A 20,358-nucleotide genomic window follows, 5' to 3' on the forward strand; every position below is an offset into this window, starting at 1 on the left:
CGCGCTACGTCATTTACGTTGGACGACGTCGGGCGAGCGGCGTCGACCCCTCCCACTACGTGCGGCGAGGAGGCTCTCTCCGAGCTCGGCGCTCTCAGTCCAACTGCCCGCCGCTTGCTGCTTGGTTCCCGAGGCCACTGCGGGAAGATGTCGACGGAGAAAACCAAACACGAGGGCAGAGTCAAAATCGGACACTACATCCTCGGCGACACGCTCGGAGTGGGCACGTTCGGGAAGGTTAAAGGTAAGAAGCAGCGAGACAAGAACCCACCCCCTCACACTTACTTCGACTGAAAGATGGTGGCCGGCGAACCATTTTAGCATCGCGGCTAATTCCCCAAGCTAACTTGTCAACTGGGGAAAGGCATCGCACTTGCTGTCTCCTCCTGCTCCCCGTTTGCTCAACTCGTAAAGACGTTACACACCGCACGTTTTGTTCGGGGCGGTTCAGTTGGCGGCGCGGGGGGGGGGGGGGGGGGGCTAGCCGGAGAGAGCCACAAGTCGCTCGTCAAGGTAGCCACCGGGAAGTGAAGCTCTCCTAATTGACGCTAACGCGAGCTAACATAGGTCGAGAGCTATTAACCACGCCGCCGAAGGCGTCAACTTATTAGACTGTCATCCTGGTTATTCCATTAACAGGCGTATTATTTTGAAGCGACACTCATGGTATTTCGGTGAGGGTGGGGACTGTGAAGTTTTGTACTTTAGTGGTGATGGGTAGGCGGGGGGGGGGGGGGTGTGAGTGACGTGACCCGAGTTTAATTGATCCCTCTGCTATTATTATTTTGTTGTCTTTGATTCTTTTGTGGTCTTGTAAAGTTCCTCACCAAGCAGCACCGCCATGAAGTAGATCTTGATCTGAAAATTTGTCTTTGCATCGATGACACGGTGGTGCTGCAGCTTTGCTTTCCTCTTGCTTTTCTTGAATCACTCCAAACTATAAAGATGCAGAGTCAAGTAATTAAATGTCTTCGACGTAAAAATAACAAAATATGTTGTCACGTTATTTACAAAATTGCAAATAAATAAATAAAAAGTAGCGACCATTGGAAATCGGGGTGATTTTTTTATTTATTTTCTATGGTTTCACTCATAAATATGTATTTGTCGATGCAAATAGCTACCATCGAACAATACATTGCTGTTGACTGTTGTCCGTCTGCTAGGGGGAAGGAAATGGGAGGCACAAAAAAAAAAAATCAGCGAGCCGGGTGGAACAAGGTCGACTTGGTCATTCATAAACCAAAGGCTTGCCACGCAACTAACTTTGGCCAAATTTGAACCGCTTGTACTGTTCACCCCTCTCCGTGATATTTTTGTGAGATTTTCCTGTTGTAGAATATTTACCCTGGCTCAATAAAGGTTGGTAAGCACTGTTATAGACTCATAAAAACGTTTTATTAACTGTACCGGCACTGTGTTGAGTATGTTACACTGCGTTATCGCCTGCCCTTCCAGTTTTGAAATCTCTATTGATCATTTTGGAAACGGGGCAAAATGTCATTTCATTGTTTTCTTTGCGTCCTCTCGCAGTGGGCCAACACGAGCTGACCAAGCACCAAGTGGCCGTGAAAATCCTGAACCGACAGAAGATACGCAGTTTGGACGTGGTGGGCAAGATCCGCCGGGAAATCCAGAACCTCAAGCTTTTCAGACACCCTCACATTATCAAATTGTAAGTCCTCGACTCTGACCCGCGCGCATGTCCCCTCCGTAGCGATGCGTCACGCGGCGGCTGCCCGCCGTGCAAGAGGGCAAGGGAGAAAAAAAAAACATCTGGGGGAAAACGAGAACCCTTTTGAGAAGGGGCTGCAGATGTGGGAATCCCCCTTCCAGGATGACCAGGCTGCAACGGTCGCCGAGTGGGCACCGTTAAGCAAATGCATTTAGTCCCGACCTTTTGCTGTTGATTGCGCTTCCTTCTAACCGGCCGATCCCACGACGATCCCCACAGGTACCAGGTTATCAGCACCCCGACGGATATCTTCATGGTGATGGAGTATGTCTCGGGTGGGGAGCTCTTTGACTACATTCTCAAGAATGGAAAGGTGATCTCCTTCTTCCCAGCGTTTACATGGACCGACTAAAAAAGAGAGAGAGGGAGAGAGAATCACATGGCGTATTGATAAAACCACATATCACTTGAGCGTCAGATAGCTTCATGCTAACACGCAGTGCGAAATTCCCTTGACGGGCTAACGTGTTTAGCAGCAACATTGTGGCGTTATAACCCTTTAAGCAACCAATACGGCGACATTTGTGGACAGACAATATAACAATACTCTTGAGCCACAGCGGGAAACGGCTAATATCGCTTTTTTGTGGAACTCTTCATCGTATGTGTTGTGCTGTACACAAACACCAGAATGGGCAACGAAAAATGTACTCGCGGTGCACAAACGGTTAAATTGCTTCCATCCTCTGGATTTATGTTACCGCCGAGGAGCTTTTTGTTATTTTACGAAGAGCAATTTTGAGAGCGGCCAGGCGAGAAAGAAATGGGCCACGTTGTCGGCCTCGGCACGTTTTACTGAGACGTCGGAACACGACGCGAGCGGTCGGTCTCTTTGCGCTTCTCGCCTGGCACTCAATTTGCGTTTTTTCCTTCCGGCAGTTGGACGAGAAGGAGAGCCGCCGACTGTTCCAGCAGATCATCTCGGCGGTGGATTATTGCCACCGGCACATGGTGGTGCACCGGGACCTCAAGCCGGAAAACGTCCTGCTCGACGCGCACAAGAATGCCAAGATAGCCGATTTCGGTGAGCGGACGCCCGTTTTGGTGTGGCGCGGCGTCAAAGTGCATTTTGCCTTTGAATGAGTCCCGTCCATTTGTTTCATCCGCGCGTCCTTTCTTTTCACGGGCTTAAGAGTTGACTGCAGGCCGGTACCGCTGCATCGAGTCTCCTAACCAACCGCTGACGTGTGAACAGGTTTATCAAACATGATGTCCGATGGAGAATTCCTGCGGACGAGCTGCGGTTCCCCCAACTACGCTGCCCCGGAAGTGATCTCGGGAAGGTTAGGAGCGTTGGCTGGCGGCGCCTGTAAACATTCCGTCTTAGTTTCAATGTTTTTTTTTTTTTCCCCCTTTGCCTTTTGTGGTGAGATTATACGCCGGTCCCGAGGTGGACATCTGGAGCAGCGGGGTGATCCTCTACGCCCTGCTGTGCGGCACCTTGCCGTTCGACGACGACCACGTGCCGACGCTCTTCAAGAAGATCTGCGACGGCATCTTCTTCACGCCGCCGTACCTGAACCCCGCCGTCACCAGCCTCCTAAAGCACATGCTGCAGGTGGACCCCATGAAGAGAGCCACCATCAAAGAGATCAGGTGAGGACTTTGGCAAGTGGCGCGGGAGGCCCCGCGCAATCCTCCTTATCGGCCGGGCGTGTCAAACGCACAAGGAATCTGGCTCCGGCAGTCTGCGATACTTTAGCATCGCAGTAGCAAAGCGACTGCGGCGAACCGAGAAAAAGCCGCAGGGCGGCACCGTGACTGGTGGGCTTTGTTTCCCCTCGCAGAGAGGATGACTGGTTCAAGCAGGACCTTCCCAAGTACTTATTCCCCGAGGACCCGTCCTACAGCAACAACATGATCGACGACGAGGCCCTCAAGGAGGTGTGCGACAAGTTTGAGTGCACCGAGGAGGAGGTGCTGGCCTGCATCTACAGCCGCAACCACCAGGACCCGCTGGCCGTGGCCTACCACCTCATCATCGACAACCGCCGCATCATGAACGAGGCCAAGGACTTCTACCTGGCCTCCAGCCCGCCCGACTCCTTCCTGGACGACCAGCACCTGGCCTCGCCCGGCGCCTCGGTGGCGGCCGCGGTCAAGCCGCACCCGGAGCGCGTGCCCTTCCTGGTGGCGGAGACGCCGCCGCGGCCGCGCCACACCCTGGACGAGCTGAACCCGCAAAAGTCCAAGCACCAGGGCGTGCGGCGGGCCAAGTGGCACCTGGGCATCCGCAGCCAGAGCAGACCCAACGACATCATGACGGAAGTGTGCCGCGCCATGAAGCAGCTGGACTACCAGTGGAAGGTGAAGTGGATCTTTACGCCTTAACGGTCATTGGGTCGATGCTCATCGAACCCGCGACCTGGCCTCTTCCGGTGCGCTGAACAAAGCAAACGCCGTGACGTTGTAACATTTCCCATGCACACCTCCTATTTTTTTGGGGGGGGGGGGTTGCGGAAAAAATGAGTGTCTTGGCTGTTTATGTAGTCAGGCCAGAGTATTGGTTTTGCTCCATCTTGTGGCATCTGCTACTTTGAAGTTGCCGTGCTGTGACCTGTGCCCGCCAAGCGTCTTGAAAAGTAGTAAACCAGCAACAATTGAGAGAAATGCTGACGCTGACAGGAATTGCTCTCCCGTGCTTCCAGGTTGTGAACCCCTATTATTTACGCGTAAAGAGGAAAAACCCGGTGACTGGCACGCAGACCAAGATGAGCCTTCAACTTTACCAGGTGGACAGCCGAACCTACCTCCTCGACTTCCGAAGTATAGACGGTACGTCCTAAGCTCACCCGCCCGTGCACGCTGTGTTGAACGTGAATCCAAACGGACCGCAGCCATTTGCTGCCTTTGGGTACTTGAATCCCTTCGGTTGAGGGCATTGGGACGCGCAAACCAAACCTTTTGCCCGACGTGTTGTTTTTTTTGTAGACGATAGCTTAGAAAACAAATCCGGCACGGCGACACCTCTCCGCTCCGGATCGGTCGGCAACTACCGCACCGCCATCAAGAGCGAGGCGGACGCCGCCGACTCGGCCGCCCCGCAGCACAAGACGGCCGCCGAGGGCTCGCTGGCGTCGTCGCTCGCCTCATCCATCGACTCGACGGGAGGCGCCGACGCGCCGTCGGCGCCTCGCCCCGGCAGTCATACCATCGAGTTTTTTGAGATGTGCGCTAACCTCATCAAACTGCTGGCGCGATAGCTCGGCGCACGCGCGCACCCACGCGTACGTGCGCGCTTCGATCGCTATAGCCTTGTTTGCTCTCCGAGTGTGTTTTTTAGCAATAAGCGGGCAATCCGTCGGCGCTTCGGCCCGGGATGGCCGGCGACGCCCGGATGAGCCGAGAGAGAGGGAAGAGCACATTTTGGATCGGTATGTCAACACCTTGTGAAGTGATCACACTGAATTCGCTGTCCCGTCGAGGTCAGCCAGCTTCCGGTGCAAACAAACAAAAAAAAAAATCTACTTTTTCTTTTGTTTGTTTGGGGGGTTTTTTCCTGTGCGAGAGAGGGATGAAGAAGCAGCACTTTTGCGCACCTTTCTTCTCATTCCTGTTGTTCTCGTTTTGGGGGTTGGTTTGGTTTTCCTCGAGTGGCGTTCAACTCGTCAGGAAGTGCAGTGGACCCCAACCCCTCCTTCTCAGTCTCACCATTTTTTTCTTCCAATTGTGTCACCTCGCCCCATCTTTGCAACAAGTAGCTGAACATCACAATTCACAAAGGGTGTTTGATCCAGTCAATTTTCAAAGACGCGCATTTCTTAGTCCTTCTGTAGTTGCTCCAGTTGCTCTTTAATATGTGTTGTGTAAATCCATCTCAAGTGAAAGTAACTTTGGTTCTCCAGATGAATTGCTGGATTTTTGTTTTTTTGTCCCCTCGTGTACTTTTTGTAATCCGCATCACTTGTCAATCAGAATCCAGCGTTGTTTCACAATGTATTCAATTCCTATTAACTCATTCTAACAACACGTATTCATTGCCGTCCCTTTTGCCAAGAAATCGGGTTTCTTCTTGGTGATCAATTAAAAAAAAAAAAAGACAATCTTTAAATCCGGATCACCCCCTCAGTTTGGAAATGCTGGAGCTACTGAACGCTGTTTGACAGTTCAAAATTCTGACGGCGCCGGCCACCCGCCTCAACCCCCAATAGTCAACCATTAAAATGGCATTTGTTGTTGTTTGCTTGTTTTATTGTTGTGTAAATCATTTGAAATTGTGTCGGTCATGATGAAGCGTTGCCTTTCTGTCTGCAGTTTGTTCAAAATGCCATAAGCAAGCATTTCCCCACCCCCATGTATGTACTTTTTCTCAAATGACAATTACTCGAACAGCATCAGCTATTTCGAGACCCGACGATCTTATGAATGTGCCACCCCTTATGGAAATCTTTCTAGTATCTACTGTCCGGTTGCCTTAGTTGACGGGGGCAGGGAACCTACAGCAACTTAATATGGCCCCAAAACGTTGAACATATGTAAATCCTTCTGATTGACACGAATCATATTTTGGTGGTATTTTTTTCAGAGGGCTGAAAATCGGACAAAGGGTTCCCCGCTGCTGCCTAACAATCATAATCAGTACTGTTGTTTTGAATGATTGGCTCAATTTAATTGCCAGGGTGAAGTCCCACATAAGGAAAAAAGATCCTTTTTTTGGGGGGGGGGGTGAATTGACACACTTGAAATAATTGTTGCCAAACTACTGCAGACCTCTGATTCTTGACGGCTGTTGGAGATTTTTTTTTTCGTTGTTTTGACACAATCCTTTGTTTTAATGAAGCAGTATCAGTGGTTGCTGATTTTGACAGCTTTAGAAAAGATATTGATTGTTACATTTCATTCCGACTGAACACCTTAACATTTTTGTTGAAGTAAGAGTTCATGGAGTATGGTAAGAACCAGGGAGTTTGGGGAAGGGTGTACATTTTGACTTAAAAAAAATTGTGCGTGTATGTGTGCGCGCGTGTAGAAAGACGAATGGGGGGGGGGGGGGGGATATGTGACTGGGTTGAAATTTGAACTGCTTTATGGCAAGGGACCCAACTTTCCAAGAGTGATCTGTGTGTGTGTGTACATATGAATGGATAGTGTCGGAATCGTTTGTATACACAACTGCCTAAATAAAATGCTAAATTGCACACAAACCTTAAAGGCTTGTCAGTGTATTCAGTTTCAGTCGTGTATTTGAGAGCAACTGTGGCGTCGGGGTGCATTTTTCAACGTATTGAATTTCGTTATAGTGATACAAATAGAAAAATTTTGATTATTGTTACGCCTGAGAATACAAAAGCGTGTGAGTTAATGTCTGGGTGAGGTTAAATGCTAGCATTAAAACCGCAGTTTTTGCGTTGTTTCATTTATGATTGGCACCGACCACTCTAATGAATGCTAGCCCTCGACATCGGTACACCCCGCAATGCGCAGTTGGTCAGCTAATGCAATACGTAAGGGCGTCTGCCATATTGAATGTGTCAAATATGCCCCGTTAACATATGCAAGCCAAGTCAATGGCCTGAACTTTATAAAGGGACAACCTCCAAAGTTAATGTCATTCAGCCATTCACAAACACATGCTAATGTATCTGGGAAACACAGTGGCATCAAAAACAATGAAAGGTGTATACTGTATTACATAGAAAATGTTTGTATTCCAAACATACTCGTTGCACTGAAGATTCATCTCTCTCCAAGAGCATCTCCGAGGGCGCAACATAATACAGTCGTATGCAAACACGTCACACGTCTTGAGCTGCGTATTTTTAATTTACTGTATAATATGACACATCGTCTATTTAATTATGATTTCACAACAATGGTTTCACTTTGTTATTTTTAATAGTTTAGCATCATGCCTGTTTTTGTGTATTTTTTATTGACAAAATATATGCAATACAACATCACGCAATCCTCTTAACATTTTACATAAATAAGAGTATAATTAAAATAAAACTCTTCAAATAATTATAATTATCATAGTAATGATAAAGAAAATAAATAACCCATCTTTCAAAACAGTGACACCCTCGGGTTACTCGATCAACATTTCCAAATGTATAACAAAAAATAACGGGGGGAATTCAAAAATGTATACATAGGGATGTGGGATTTTCTGAGCAAAACGTATGAATTAACAATAGTACAGAATTTTTTTTTCATCAATTCGATTTAGCATCTGAAACGTTCACTTTCTAATGTCGAACTCGCGACGTCACGTCCACCGTTTCCGCATTTGCGGGGGCTCATCTCTTCTCAAAAGAGTCTGTGAGGACAGGGTCAACATTAGAACGTGACTGCCAGCCTTTTTGTGATCTTTTCAGTTCACGAATAATCGACTCTTTTTTTAACATAAAAACTAACATTTCAACGAGCGACGCGTTGGTGGAGGCGGCACAGTCATGTCGGAACAAGACAGTAACCCGTTCACCGAGTCGGAGCTCAGCAATCCGTTTGAGGTAAGGCTGTCTGGCGAGCTCCGTAGCTTAGCCACATCCTCCCCGCGTCGCTATTTACATTTGGACACGCCTAGCCGGTTTTAAAACGTGGTCAAACGAAAATGAAAAATGAATTTCCCCGTACGCCCCTTTTAGATCCTGTTCAATGACCACAAAACGTTTTTTTAGGGGGCCGGGGGCGGTGTGAATGAGTGACAGGAGCTGATATCCTTTCTAATGTACAAAAACGAAGCAAATCGATTGAACCCTCAAAACATTGCCTAACTCTGCTTGCTTGACTTTACGTGCATTTTCTGGCACATTTTGTAGTTTACTCGAGTCTCTTGCAGCCACCAAGATGAGTGTCGCAGATTGAAAAGAAACCTACTGTATACAGTAACCGGTTGTGCTTTCAACCATCTGCCTTCCACCGAACCTTGACGGCCCTTTCGTTTTCCAACATCAGGCCGACCGCTGTGAGTGTTGAGCCCCAAAGGACGATAGAGGCAACTTGGCGTCATTTAATAAAATAAAAGCCAGCAGCACCTCATCTGAACTAAACAGAACTGGAGAAGTGCTAACACGTTACAATTACCCCCTCCCGCGTCCCCCTACACACACACACAAAAAATAGAATCGACTGAAATCGATGAATCGGAAAGGCCTTCAGAAAACGAGTTGAGAGTAAATAACAGCGATTGGACCACAGCCGCACGGCAAATGGGTATTTTTTCGCAAATCATGAATTGTTCAGAACCCTGCGGGGCCAACATGTTTCTGGCGCCCGAGGGCCCGCGGAAGGGAGGAAGCATATGTTCCGGTGACGGGCCCCAAAGCAGGCTACTCGACAGGCTACACTCGGCCCACTTTCTCTGCCAATTGGGACAATCCTTCTGTAGTTTGACTTCAGTCTGACTTTCTAGAAAAAAGAGGTTTGTACGGTACTGGTATTTTGGTGGAAAAAATAGTCGTATATTCAAAAAATCGTGATATACTGTGTTTTCTACCCATTTGGGGGCGCACGTGACCTGGAGCCTGGTAGAAGTGTTAAGCGGGTGTCCGTCCATCAGCTCAGCTTTTATAAAAACGCACGTCTTGCAATTGGAGAAAGGGGGGTGGGGGGGTCCCCCCCAACAACCTCCGTGTGAATTATTTAGGACGGCGGTCAGCTGACAAGCTGGAGCCCGGGTGCGCGTGCGTTTAACAGAGGGCGATTTGGGGGCTCTGGTCAGGAAGACGGCGACGTCCGCCTCACTCGGAATCGGAGGAGCGTGCGAGGCTGATGCCAAGCGAGCGGGTGGGCAGGACGTTGGTGTTTGCGCTGAGTTTACGGATGGCAACCAAGGTACTTGGGGGCAGCTTTTATCACCGGCACTACTTAAAGCCTTTTTTTTTTTTTTGCCCCACCCCCGTCCCAAACTGCAAGTATTGATTTCGTGCCATGTGTTTCAGGACCCTTCGGTGACACTAGCAAGACAGACGGCGGCGGCGGCAGTGGGATTAGAAGAGTGCAATCCCTTCACAGACTCCAAACAAGTGAGCCTTTCACTATCTGAAGGACTCTGAATCGAGCTGATCGGTTGTGGTCATGCCAATTGAGGAAAACCAACCCAAGAAGCTAACGTTAGCTTAGCCTGGCGTCGATGCTTTCAGGACCAATTGACTGCAGTGTGGCGAGCCAACGTTTTATCGCTTTGTCTCGTTCCTCGCTGAATTGCCAATTTTGATGTCATTGTTTTCAACGGAATTTTTGTTGACGGCGTACGGGCGGGTCCACATTTCGACTCGGGTTCACTCGTATTGTAAAAACCCTGACAACTTGAAAGCGGTGCTCGCCCTCGTTTTCGCCATCCGCCGTGTTCACTCTCAACGCCCGCTTCCCGTCTAGGCGGACACGGGGAGCAAGCCCCCCACGGCGGCGCCAGCCGTCCCGACCCAGCCCGCCGTCGTGAAGCGCGGCGAGGAAGCTCCCGTCTCCTCGCAGCCTCGGGCTCAGGTACCGTCGTCCCGCGGCTGACCGCCGCTTGTTCCATAGAAGCTGGCGACCTGACGCATGCTGTGACCGCCACTGCCGCTCAGGAAGCCACGGGGGGGGCGGGCGAGCTGCTTAAGAGGCAGGAAGAGCTGGAAAAGAAGGCGGCCGAGCTGGACCGGCGAGAGAGGGAGATGCAGTCGCTCAGCGCTTCTGGAGGTGCGTCACTCGTCGCATTGCTACGTTTTCGGGCTGACACTTCAAATGTTTGAGCCATGAAATGCTCCTTTCTTCTCATCGTCGGCTCCACAAGGCATCTATCCATCCAGCCGCAGACGGTCCAACAGCACCATGTATAGTAAGGCGTTTTTAGCCCCAAAAAACAACCGTGTATAGTAAGGCGTTCTTAGGCCGAAAAAAACGACCATGTATATAGTAAGGCGTTTTTAGCTGAAAAAAACGTCCATGTATAGTAAGGCGTTTTTTTGCCGGAAAAAAAACGACTTAATATATATACATGGTCGTTTTTTTCGGCCAAAAATTGCCTTACTATACATGGTCGTTTTTTTCGGCAAAGAACGCCTTACTATAAATGGTCGTTTTTTTCGGCCTAAAAACGCCTTACTATACTATGTCGTTTTTTTTCGGGCTAAAAACGCCTTACTATACTGTCGTTTTTTTTCGGCCTAAAAACGCCTTACTATATACTATGTCGTTTTTTTCGGCCTAAAAACGCGTTACTATTGTATGTCGTTTTTTTCGGGCTAAAAACTCCTTACTATACTATTTTGTTTTTTTCGGGCTAAAATCGCCTTACTATACTATGTCGTTTTTTTCGGCTCGAAAACGCCTTACTATACTATGTCGTTTTTTTCCGGCTAAAACGCCTTACTATACTGTGTCGTTTTTTTCGGGCTAAAATCGCCTTACTATACTATGTCGTTTTTTTTCGGCCTAAAAACGCCTTACTATACTATGTCGTTTTTTTCGGGCTAAAAATGCCTTACTATACTATGTCGTTTTTTTTCGGGCTAAAATCGCCTTACTATACTATGTCGTTTTTTTCGGCCTAAAAACGCCTTACTATACTATGTCGTTTTTTTCGGGCTAAAAACGCCTTACTATACTGTGTCGTTTTTTTCGGGCTAAAAACGCCTTACTATACTGTCGTTTTTTTCGGGCTAAAAATGCCTTACTATACTATGTAGTTTTTTTCGGCTCATAAACGCCTTACTATACTATGTCGTTTTTTTCGGCCTAAAAACGCCTTACTATACTGTCGTTTTTTTCGGCCTAAAATCGCCTTACTATACTATGTCGTTTTTTTCGGGCTAAAAACTCCTTACTATACTATTTAGTTTTTTTCGGGCTAAAATCGCCTTACTATACTATGTCGTTTTTTTCGGCTCGAAAACGCCTTACTATACTATGTCGTTTTTTTCCGGCTAAAACGCCTTACTATACTGTGTCGTTTTTTTCGGGCTAAAATCGCCTTACTATACTATGTCGTTTTTTTCGGCCTAAAAACGCCTTACTATACTATGTCGTTTTTTTCGGGCTAAAAATGCCTTACTATACTATGTCGTTTTTTTCGGGCTAAAATCGCCTTACTATACTATGTCGTTTTTTTCGGCCTAAAAACGCCTTACTATACTATGTCGTTTTTTTCGGGCTAAAAACGCCTTACTATACTGTGTCGTTTTTTTCGGGCTAAAAACGCCTTACTATACTGTCGTTTTTTTCGGGCTAAAAATGCCTTACTATACTATGTCGTTTTTTTCGGCTCATAAACGCCTTACTATACTATGTCGTTTTTTTCGGCCTAAAAACGCCTTACTATACTGTCGTTTTTTTCGGCCTAAAATCGCCTTACTATACTATGTCGTTTTTTTCGGCCTAAAAACGCCTTACTATACTATGTCGTTTTTTTCGGGCTAAAAACGCCTTACTATACTGTCGTTTTTTTCTAGCTAAAAATGCCTTACTATACTATGTCGTTTTTTTCGGCCTAAAAACGCCTTACTATACTATGTCGTTTTTTTTTTCGGCCTAAAAACGCCTTACTATACTATGTCGTTTTTTTCGGGCTAAAAACGCCTTACTGTACTGTCGTTTTTTTTCGGCCTAAAAATGCCTTACTATACTATGTCGTTTTTTTCGGGCTAAAAACGCCTTACTATACTATGTCGTTTTTTTCGGGCTAAAAACGCCTTACTATACTATGTCGTTTTTTTTTTCGGGCTAAAAACGCCTTACTATACTATTTTGTTTTTTTCGGGCTAAAATCGCCTTACTATACTATGTCGTTTTTTTCGGCCTAAAAACGCCTTACTATACTATGTCGTTTTTTTCGGGCTAAAAACGCCTTACTATACTGTCGTTTTTTTCTAGCTAAAAATGCCTTACTATACTATGTCGTTTTTTTTTTCGGCCTAAAAACGCCTAACTATACTATGTCGTTTTTTTCGGGCTAAAAACGCCTTACTATACTATGTCGTTTTTTTCGGCCTAAAAACGCCTTACTATACTATGTCGTTTTTTTCGGGCTAAAAACGCCTTACTGTACTGTCGTTTTTTTTCAGCCTAAAAATGCCTTACTATAGTACGTCGTTTTTTTCGGGCTAAAAACTCCTTACTATACTATTTTGTTTTTTTCGGGCTAAAATCGCCTTACTATACTATGTCGTTTTTTTCGGCTCAAAAACGCCTTACTATACTATGTCGTTGTTTTCGGGCTAAAAACGCCTTACTATACTATGTCGTTTTTTTCGGGCTAAAAATGCCTTACTATACTGTGTCGTTTTTTTCGGCCTAAATACGCCTTACTATACTATGTCGTTTTTTTGGGCTAAAAACGCCTTACTATACTATGTCGTTTTTTTCGGGCTAAAAATGCCTTACTATACTATGTCGTTTTTTTCGGGCTAAATACGCCTTACTATACTATGTCGTTTTTTTGGGCTAAAAACGCCTTACTATACTATGTCGTTTTTTTCGGCCTAAAACGCCTTACTATACTATGTCGTTTTTTTGGCTAAAAACGCCTTACTATACTATGTCGTTTTTTTTCGGCTAAAAACGCCTTACTATACTATGTCGTTTTTTTCGGCTAAAAACGCCTTACTATACTATGTCGTTTTTTTCGGGCTAAAAATGCCTTACTATACTATGTCGTTTTTTTCGGGCTAAAAATGCCTTATATACTATGTCGTTTTTTTCGGCCTAAATACGCCTTACTATACTATGTCGTTTTTTTCGGCCTAAAACGCCTTACTATATATACTATGTCGTTTTTTTTGGCTAAAAACGCCTTACTATACTATGTCGTTTTTTTCGGCCTAAAACGCCTTACTATACTATGTCGTTTTTTTCGGCCTAAAAACGCGTTACTATTGTATGTGGTTTTTTTCGGGCTAAAAACTCCTTACTATACATGGTCATTTTTTTCGGGCTAAAAATGCCTTACTATACTATGTCGTTTTTTTCGGCCTAAAACGCCTTACTATATATACTATGTCGTTTTTTGGGCTAAAAACGCCTTACTATACTATGTCGTTTTTTTCGGCCTAAAACGCCTTACTATACTATGTCGTTTTTTTTCGGCTAAAAACGCCTTACTATACTATGTCGTTTTTTTCGGGCTAAAAACGCCTTACTATACTATGTCGTTTTTTTCGGCTAAAAACGCCTTACTATACTATGTCGTTTTTTTCGGGCTAAAAACTCCTTACTATACTATGTCGTTTTTTTCGGCTAAAAATGCCTTACTATAGTACGTCGTTTTTTTCGGGCTAAAAACTCCTTACTATACTATTTTGTTTTTTTCGGGCTAAAATCGCCTTACTATACTATGTCGTTTTTTTCGGCTAAAAACGCCTTACAATACTATTTGGTTTTTTCGGGCTAAAAACGCCTTACTATACCATGTCGTTTTTTTCGGCTAAAAACGCCTTACAATACTATTTGGTTTTTTCGGGCTAAAAACGCCTTACTATACCATGTCGTTTTTTTCGGCTAAAACGCCTTACTATACTATGTCGTTTTTTTCGGCTAAAAACGCCTTACTATACTATGTCGGGTTTTTTTCGGCTAAAAACGCCTTACTATACCATGTCGTTTTTTTCGGCTAAAAACGCCTTACTATATACCATGGTCGATTTTTTCGGCAAAAAACGGCTTACTATACTATGCCGTTTTTTTCGGCCTTAAAACGCCTTACTATACGATGTCGTTTTTTTCGGGCTAAAAATGCCTTACTATACTATGTCGTTTTTTTCGGCTAAAAACGGCTTACTATACTATTTGGTTTTTTCGGGCTAAAAACGCCTTACTATACTATGTCTTTTTTTTCGGCTAAAACGCCTTACTATACTATGTCGGTTTTTTCGGCTAAAACGCCTTACTATACCATGTCGTTTTTTTCGGCTAAAAACGCCTTACTATACCATGGTCGATTTTTTCGGCAAAAAACGGCTTACTATACTATGTCGTTTTTTTCGGGCTAAAAACGCCTTACTATACTATGTTGTTTTTTTCGGCTAAAAACGCCTTACTATACTATGTCGTTTTTTTCGGGTTAAAAACGCCTTACTATACTATGTCGTTTTTTTCGGCTAAAAACGCCTTACTATACTATTTTTTTCGGGCTAAAAACGCCTTACTATACTATTTGTTTTTTTCGGGCTAAAAACGCCTTACTATACTATGTCGTTTTTTTCGTCCTAAAAACGCCTTACTATAGTACGTCGTTTTTTTCGGGCTAAAATCGCCTTACTATACTATGTCGTTTTTTTCGGATCATAAATTATCCTCAGATGAGGATAGTTCGAGCGTGGGGTTTTTTTCCCCTCTCCCCTACCCAGCGTTTTCCTTTCTGATTTCTGACTGTAATTTCCCCATTGCGGGACAAATAAAGGGATATCTTATCTTATCTTATATAGAGACAATGCTGCTAGTTGAGTGGTTAGCGCGTCTGCGTCACAGTGCAGAGGTGCAGGGTTCGAATCCAGCTTCAGCCTTCCTGTGTGTTCTTAAAAACATGTGAGGTCATCCATTTTCTGATCCTCTTCACGCTCTCTTTCACACCAAGAAACAACTCACAAAACGCCTTCTGATACACGGTCGTTTTTTATTTTAAAACATTTCTTCCGACACAAACAAAAGCCAGGCTATTCATGGACTCGTATTGTGAAAAAAAAGTGTCTTTTCTTGGGACAATGTGGAGTGCTTCTGGCCAGGCTGGTAGTCGAATGGTTAGTGTGTCTGCGTCCCAATGCAGAGGTGCAGGGTTCGATTCCAGCGCCGGCCTTCCTGTGTGTGTGTGTTCTGAAAAATGTGCGTGGTCATCCATTTTCTGATCCTCTTCTCCACACAACTCTTTGCACTCACACTCACACCAAGGAACAGTTGACAAAACACCTTACTATACTATGTCGTTTTTTTTCGGCTCAAAAACACCTTACTATACTATGTCGTTTTTTTTCGGCTAAAAACGCCTTACTATACTATTTGGTTTTTTCGGGCTAAAAACGCCTTACTATACTATGTCGTTTTTTTCGGCTAAAACGCCTTACTATACTATGTCGTTTTTTTTCGGCTAAAAACGCCTTACTATACTATGTTGTTTTTTTCGGCTAAAAACGCCTTACTATACATGGTCGATTTTTTCGGAAAAAAACGCCTTACTATACCATGTCGTTTTTTTCGGCTAAAAACGCCTTACTATACCATGGTCGATTTTTTCGGCAAAAAACGGCTTACTATACTATTTGGTTTTTTCGGGCTAAAAACGCCTTACTATACATGGTCATTTTTTTCGGCAACAAAACGCCTTACTCTATTATTATAATTATTGGAGAATACCATGTAATCACAATACTTTCTCCCTATTGTGGAAAACAAAGTGGCCCTACGGTGGATTTCACTGCTTTGTAAAGTTAATTGTTCTCTCTCATAACAGAATTGTGTGTTGAATCTCTTTTCTTTATCTGATCTGCCCCCACCTTCCCCCAGGTAGGAGAAACAACTGGCCCCCGCTCCCGGAGAAGTTCCCAATGGTCCCGTGTTTCTATCACGATATCACGGTGGACATTCCCGTGGAGTACCAGAAGACGGTCAAGATCATGTACTACCTGTGGATGTGTGCGTTTTTTTTGCCCTTGGTGGGAGGGGGGGGGGGGGGGCTAAATGGAATTGCCATGTGTGTCCTTCACTTCCAGTCCACACGGGGACGCTTCTGGCCAACCTGGCGGGCTCGTTGGCGTGGTTCGGCGTGGACACTTCCCGCGGCGCGGACGTCGGTCTGGCCTTCCTGTGGTTCATGCTGTTCACGCCGTGCTCCTTCGTGTGCTGGTACCGCCCCGTCTACGGGGCCTTCAAGTCAGCTGCCGGCCGAGCGTCTTTGACGTTCCTGCGCCACGTCGCCGTCTTTTGACTTTTTCTTCTCGTTTGTGCGTGGCAGGAGCGACAGCTCGTTCCGCTTCTTTCTCTTCTTCTTCGTGTACGTGTGCCAGCTGGGCGTGTACGTGATGCAGAGCGTGGGCATCCCGGGATGGGGAGCCTGGTAGGAAACACCGCATCGCGCGGCGCTGCCGGGCAGAAGATCATGACAAAATCAATAAATAGCGCCAATGCTGATTGCGACTCCAATCAGCACCTTACCCCTCCGATGTACTTTCGGGCGTTGAGGAACTCAAGATCGTCCCGCCCACTGAAATACGACAAATAGGCTACGAATGCAAATCAGTTCGGTGAATGAAATCAAAGAAACATCTGAACTTTTAAAGCTGTCAGATACTTGATGCTTATTTATTTATTTATTTATTTTAAATCTTGCCCCAAATCGGTTCCGTTTCATTCGGGTAAAGGCGACGCAGACGTGAGGGGCAGCTCATTTTGAAAAAGTTGAGTAAAACACCCTCCTCGCCAGTGAAATTTGGGAAAAATTCAAATGAATTGACTGAAGAATAATAATAGCAACGCACTTTACAATGGAGAGGGAGAGAGAAAAAAACCCACACACCTTCGTCTTCATCGCTGCTTGATGCTCAAGAAGGCCTTTTGGTCCGTCCTCAGCGGCTGGATCTCGGCGCTGACGTGCCTGAACACCAGCGTGGCCGTGGGCGTGTTGATGATCCTGGTGGCGGCGCTGTTCACCGCGCTGGCCGTCATGTCGCTGGTCATGTTCAAGAAGGTCGGACCCCCGTCGCATCCGTCGTAACGGCCCCGCCGCCGTCGTAACGCCTTTTTGCTCCGCCAGGTGCACGCCATGTACCGCACCACCGGCGCCAGCTTCCAGAAAGCCCAACAGGAGCTGGCCACGGGCGTCATGTCCAACAAGACGGTGCAGGCGGCCGCCGCTTCCGGGGCGGCGCGGGGAGCCTTCAAGGAGCGCATCTGAGCGGCAGGATCGCGCTCGCGCGCTCACTCGTCGTCGGCCGCCCTCGTCGGCGTGCCTCGACTTCTCGCCTCGCCTTCTTTTAAAAACTGCAGGGCGACTTCTTTTTTTACACTTCTGAGAATGTTAGGGCCACACTGAGAAGAAATACTTCACAATTCCGATAATATCACGTCGAATTTTCCGGTGAAATACTGTACATGTCCAGATTTTTTCAGAAAAAAGGCATAACATCAGATTTTTTTTCTGGCAGTCTTATTTAAAAATAATCGATTTTGCGGAAAAAAGAAACCTTAAACATTTCCGATAAGAAAGCCCAGTTTTACAAGAATAGAGTGGCATTTATTTGAAGGGGAATAAAAGTCATGCAGGTACAGTGAATAAAATTGTGTTTTTTCTAATCAGTGTGACCCTAATAACACTCTTTGCTTTCAAGAAAAAAAATTCTTTGAATGGCCCTGAAAAATTCCCAACATTTCGAAATAGCTTAGCGCACTTTTGACATTCTGAGCACTACACGGTGACAGTTTTAAGTCGATTTCTTCCTCAATGGGGCGGTCAGGCCAGCTTGCACTTTAAACGTCTCCGGTCGGTGCGCCTTTACCTCACTTTGACTCAGGACGGCCCACCGCCACTCTCATTCATCTTGTGAATATTGAGCTGACTTTTCTCGCGCCGACATGACGCGTTGGGATGAAACGTCACTTTTTTTCGACACTAAATGTGAGCGCACTTGCCTTATACACGACTCGCACAAAAAACAAACACGTCAAGGTCTCGACATTTCAGCTGATCAAAAAAGTGATGCGTAAGACCTTAAATGGGTCTGAATTTGGAAACGCCACTCCGGAGTTTTTTTTTCCTCTTGTTTTGTTGCCGTTTTGGAATTGTGTTCATTTCAAGATGTCCCGAAACACTGAAAAGAAAAGAAAAGTGTCATCACACTGACAATCAAAATGTGTGGGTGATTAAAAAGACTAAACAAAAAAAAAGGAGGCAAGGCAACCATTTACGATGCCGGTACGGACAATGACATGATGGTCATGTCGGGATATTTATTGTTTCCAGATCACATAAAATTCTTTGAAAAATTCTCGAGTGGTTCTTTTCCATGAAAATGTTCCGACTTGATCTCTCGGTTTATTTGTGGACCTCTGTTTATTTGGGGTTTGGGGGGGGGGGGGTGGCTCCAGGATTGGCAAACATTGCAAAAGGTTCGGGGTGCGCAGCTTTTGCATTTTCAACACCAAAATCGCATCCACTTTGGATTTTGACGCGGGCTTCCATAGCCACGACACCAAAAAAAAAAATGGCGTTTGACACATCTTGGCTTTCAAATGAGACCCAAAACCCAAAGAGAATGTCAGCTGGGCGCTGAAAATGCAAGTCCAACTTCATGGATCGCCATTTTTTGTCCATGGAATTGTTCTCAAAACATCTGGCAATGCAGAAGGAGAGGGGTGAGAGGACGCGAGCGTTATGTACAGCTATTCGCAGCGCGGCGGCGGAACCGAGTCTTTGGCCTTCACAGCAGGCAGATGAGGCTCTTGCCCTCCTCGATTTCCTCCTGCACCTTGTCGCTGGACGTGGCGATTTCCGCCTGCGCCGAGAAGACGGCGCACAGGAAGGTGAGGGCCGTGGCGCCGGCGGCCGTGTAGAAGGCCCAGCCCATGGAGCACAGGCCGGCCCGGTACGGCGCCGCCTCCGCGCCGCAGTACAGGCGGGCCTTGTCCGAGCCCCAGCCGGCCGGGTACAGCATCAGGCCCAGGATCAGGAACAGGCCTGAGGAAGAAAATGAAAACGCCGCGTCAGTCGGGGGCCGGCGCCACGAGAGCATCAAAGGAGCTTCGGGAGAACCGGTCGGCCTTTCCCAACAATTGAGGTCTCCGAGAACAGTTGCGCGGCGGGGGCTGGGGTCGGGCTTCGGTGATGGGCTGGGGGTTAAGGTTCAAGGTTAGGGACTAGTTTTAAGAGCGAGGGTTCTCGGGTTCGTTTTTGAGCGTTAGGGGCTCAGGGTTGGGGGGTTTTCACGCGGCAAAAAGCTGCCATGTTACGACTCCTGTCTAAGATGCGTCACGGTGCCTTTCTGTGGCTTTGTTTCTCTTTGTGCGGAAGGCGGGCGGGGGGGAAATGAAAAGTAGGTCAGAAATTCCTTCCACATGTTGCTCGACATCTGACGGGACGGGGCGGGACGGCTTTCATGGGCTGCACGCGTGCACACAAACACCCACAAGCACACAACACGGTCATGGCACACACGCTTGAATGAGCCATAAGTACCTCGAAAGAACATGCAACAAACTCTTATCACCAAACAAAGTGTTTTGTCTCCGTTTTTTTTCCCGCACGTCTCACCGGCGATGCCTTGCAGCAGTCCGCAGACGTTGAAGATGCTCTTCTTCATGATGCTCTGGAAGCAGACGGTGAAGACGGAGATGAAGGCCACGGCGCACAGCAGCAGGATGCCGGCCGCCAGGAAGATGGACGTGGCCTGCCAGAAGCCGCTGGCGATCTCCCCGAAGCGGGCGGCGTAGGGGCCGCACAGGACGCCGTTGCCGCCGGCGCGCTGCAGGTGCGGCAGCTTCACGCAGCGGCCGTAGATGCCCAGCGTGGGACGGTAGGCCTCGCCGGCCGAGGGGGAGCCGTGGCGGCGGTGGTCGGGCGTGCGCGGGAAGCCCACCAGCCAGTCGCTGCTCATGAAGGCGATGAGCTGGCCGAACGCCGCCACGATGCTCAGCAGCGTCCACAGCATGGAGCGGCACGTCACGATCACGTGGCACATGCTCGGCGTGCTCGGGGGGGGGAGGGGGGGGCGCCTTTCTTT

At 46.9% G+C, this 20,358-nt stretch overlaps 3 protein-coding genes across 4 annotated transcripts; 2 read left to right on the plus strand and 1 right to left on the minus strand.

Annotated features, from left to right (window-relative positions):
* Positions 1-102: 102 nt before the first annotated feature.
* prkaa1 (protein kinase, AMP-activated, alpha 1 catalytic subunit) lies at positions 103-6,886 on the plus strand. Its single transcript, XM_086134247.1, has 9 exons — positions 103-244; positions 1,534-1,675; positions 1,955-2,048; positions 2,615-2,759; positions 2,931-3,018; positions 3,107-3,331; positions 3,523-4,042; positions 4,384-4,510; positions 4,667-6,886. The coding sequence occupies exons 1-9, from the start codon at positions 148-150 to the stop codon at positions 4,936-4,938; spliced, it is 1,710 nt and encodes a 569-aa protein (XP_085990373.1). The 5' UTR covers positions 103-147; the 3' UTR covers positions 4,939-6,886.
* Positions 6,887-7,950: 1,064 nt separating this feature from the next.
* On the plus strand, positions 7,951-18,627 carry LOC147191316 (secretory carrier-associated membrane protein 1-like). Of its 2 annotated transcripts, XM_086134252.1 has the most exons (10): positions 7,951-8,187; positions 9,399-9,511; positions 9,619-9,702; positions 10,055-10,162; positions 10,246-10,357; positions 16,151-16,279; positions 16,357-16,516; positions 16,599-16,700; positions 17,213-17,330; positions 17,397-18,627. In XM_086134252.1, the coding sequence occupies exons 2-10, from the start codon at positions 9,449-9,451 to the stop codon at positions 17,535-17,537; spliced, it is 1,017 nt and encodes a 338-aa protein (XP_085990378.1). In that variant the 5' UTR covers positions 7,951-8,187; positions 9,399-9,448; the 3' UTR covers positions 17,538-18,627. The 2 variants fall into 2 exon arrangements, with proteins under 2 accessions (XP_085990378.1, XP_085990379.1); XM_086134253.1 differs by lacking the exon at positions 9,399-9,511 and having other exon boundaries at positions 7,952-8,187.
* On the minus strand, positions 18,538-20,316 carry lhfpl2a (LHFPL tetraspan subfamily member 2a). Its single transcript, XM_086134254.1, has 2 exons — positions 19,890-20,316; positions 18,538-19,316 (listed from the first exon to the last, which is right to left on the minus strand). Exons 1-2 carry the CDS (start codon positions 20,314-20,316, stop codon positions 19,060-19,062), a joined length of 684 nt encoding a protein of 227 aa, XP_085990380.1. The 3' UTR covers positions 18,538-19,059.
* Between the last annotated feature and the right edge of the window lie 42 nt (positions 20,317-20,358).

Source organism: Hippocampus guttulatus, chromosome 17, assembly GCF_054856545.1.
Source record: "Hippocampus guttulatus isolate MCC_2025c chromosome 17, RoL_Hgut_1.0, whole genome shotgun sequence".
In the NCBI taxonomy this organism is placed as follows: Eukaryota; Metazoa; Chordata; class Actinopteri; order Syngnathiformes; family Syngnathidae; genus Hippocampus; species Hippocampus guttulatus.

Excerpts from the sequence above, each read along its gene's own strand:
- lhfpl2a (XM_086134254.1), bottom strand. The coding sequence starts at position 20,316 with ATGTGCCACGTGATCGTGACGTGCCGCTCCATGCTGTGGACGCTGCTG. Across the intron at positions 19,317-19,889 it reads ACTGCTGCAAGGCATCGCCG|GCCTGTTCCTGATCCTGGGC; the intron begins GTGAGACGTGCG and ends TTTCTTCCTCAG.
- prkaa1 (XM_086134247.1), top strand. The coding sequence starts at position 148 with ATGTCGACGGAGAAAACCAAACACGAGGGCAGAGTCAAAATCGGACAC. Across the intron at positions 2,049-2,614 it reads ACATTCTCAAGAATGGAAAG|TTGGACGAGAAGGAGAGCCG; the intron begins GTGATCTCCTTC and ends TCCTTCCGGCAG. Across the intron at positions 4,043-4,383 it reads AGCTGGACTACCAGTGGAAG|GTTGTGAACCCCTATTATTT; the intron begins GTGAAGTGGATC and ends CCGTGCTTCCAG.
- LOC147191316 (XM_086134252.1), top strand. The coding sequence starts at position 9,449 with ATGCCAAGCGAGCGGGTGGGCAGGACGTTGGTGTTTGCGCTGAGTTTA. Across the intron at positions 9,703-10,054 it reads CCTTCACAGACTCCAAACAA|GCGGACACGGGGAGCAAGCC; the intron begins GTGAGCCTTTCA and ends CTTCCCGTCTAG. Across the intron at positions 16,517-16,598 it reads CCCGTCTACGGGGCCTTCAA|GAGCGACAGCTCGTTCCGCT; the intron begins GTCAGCTGCCGG and ends TGTGCGTGGCAG.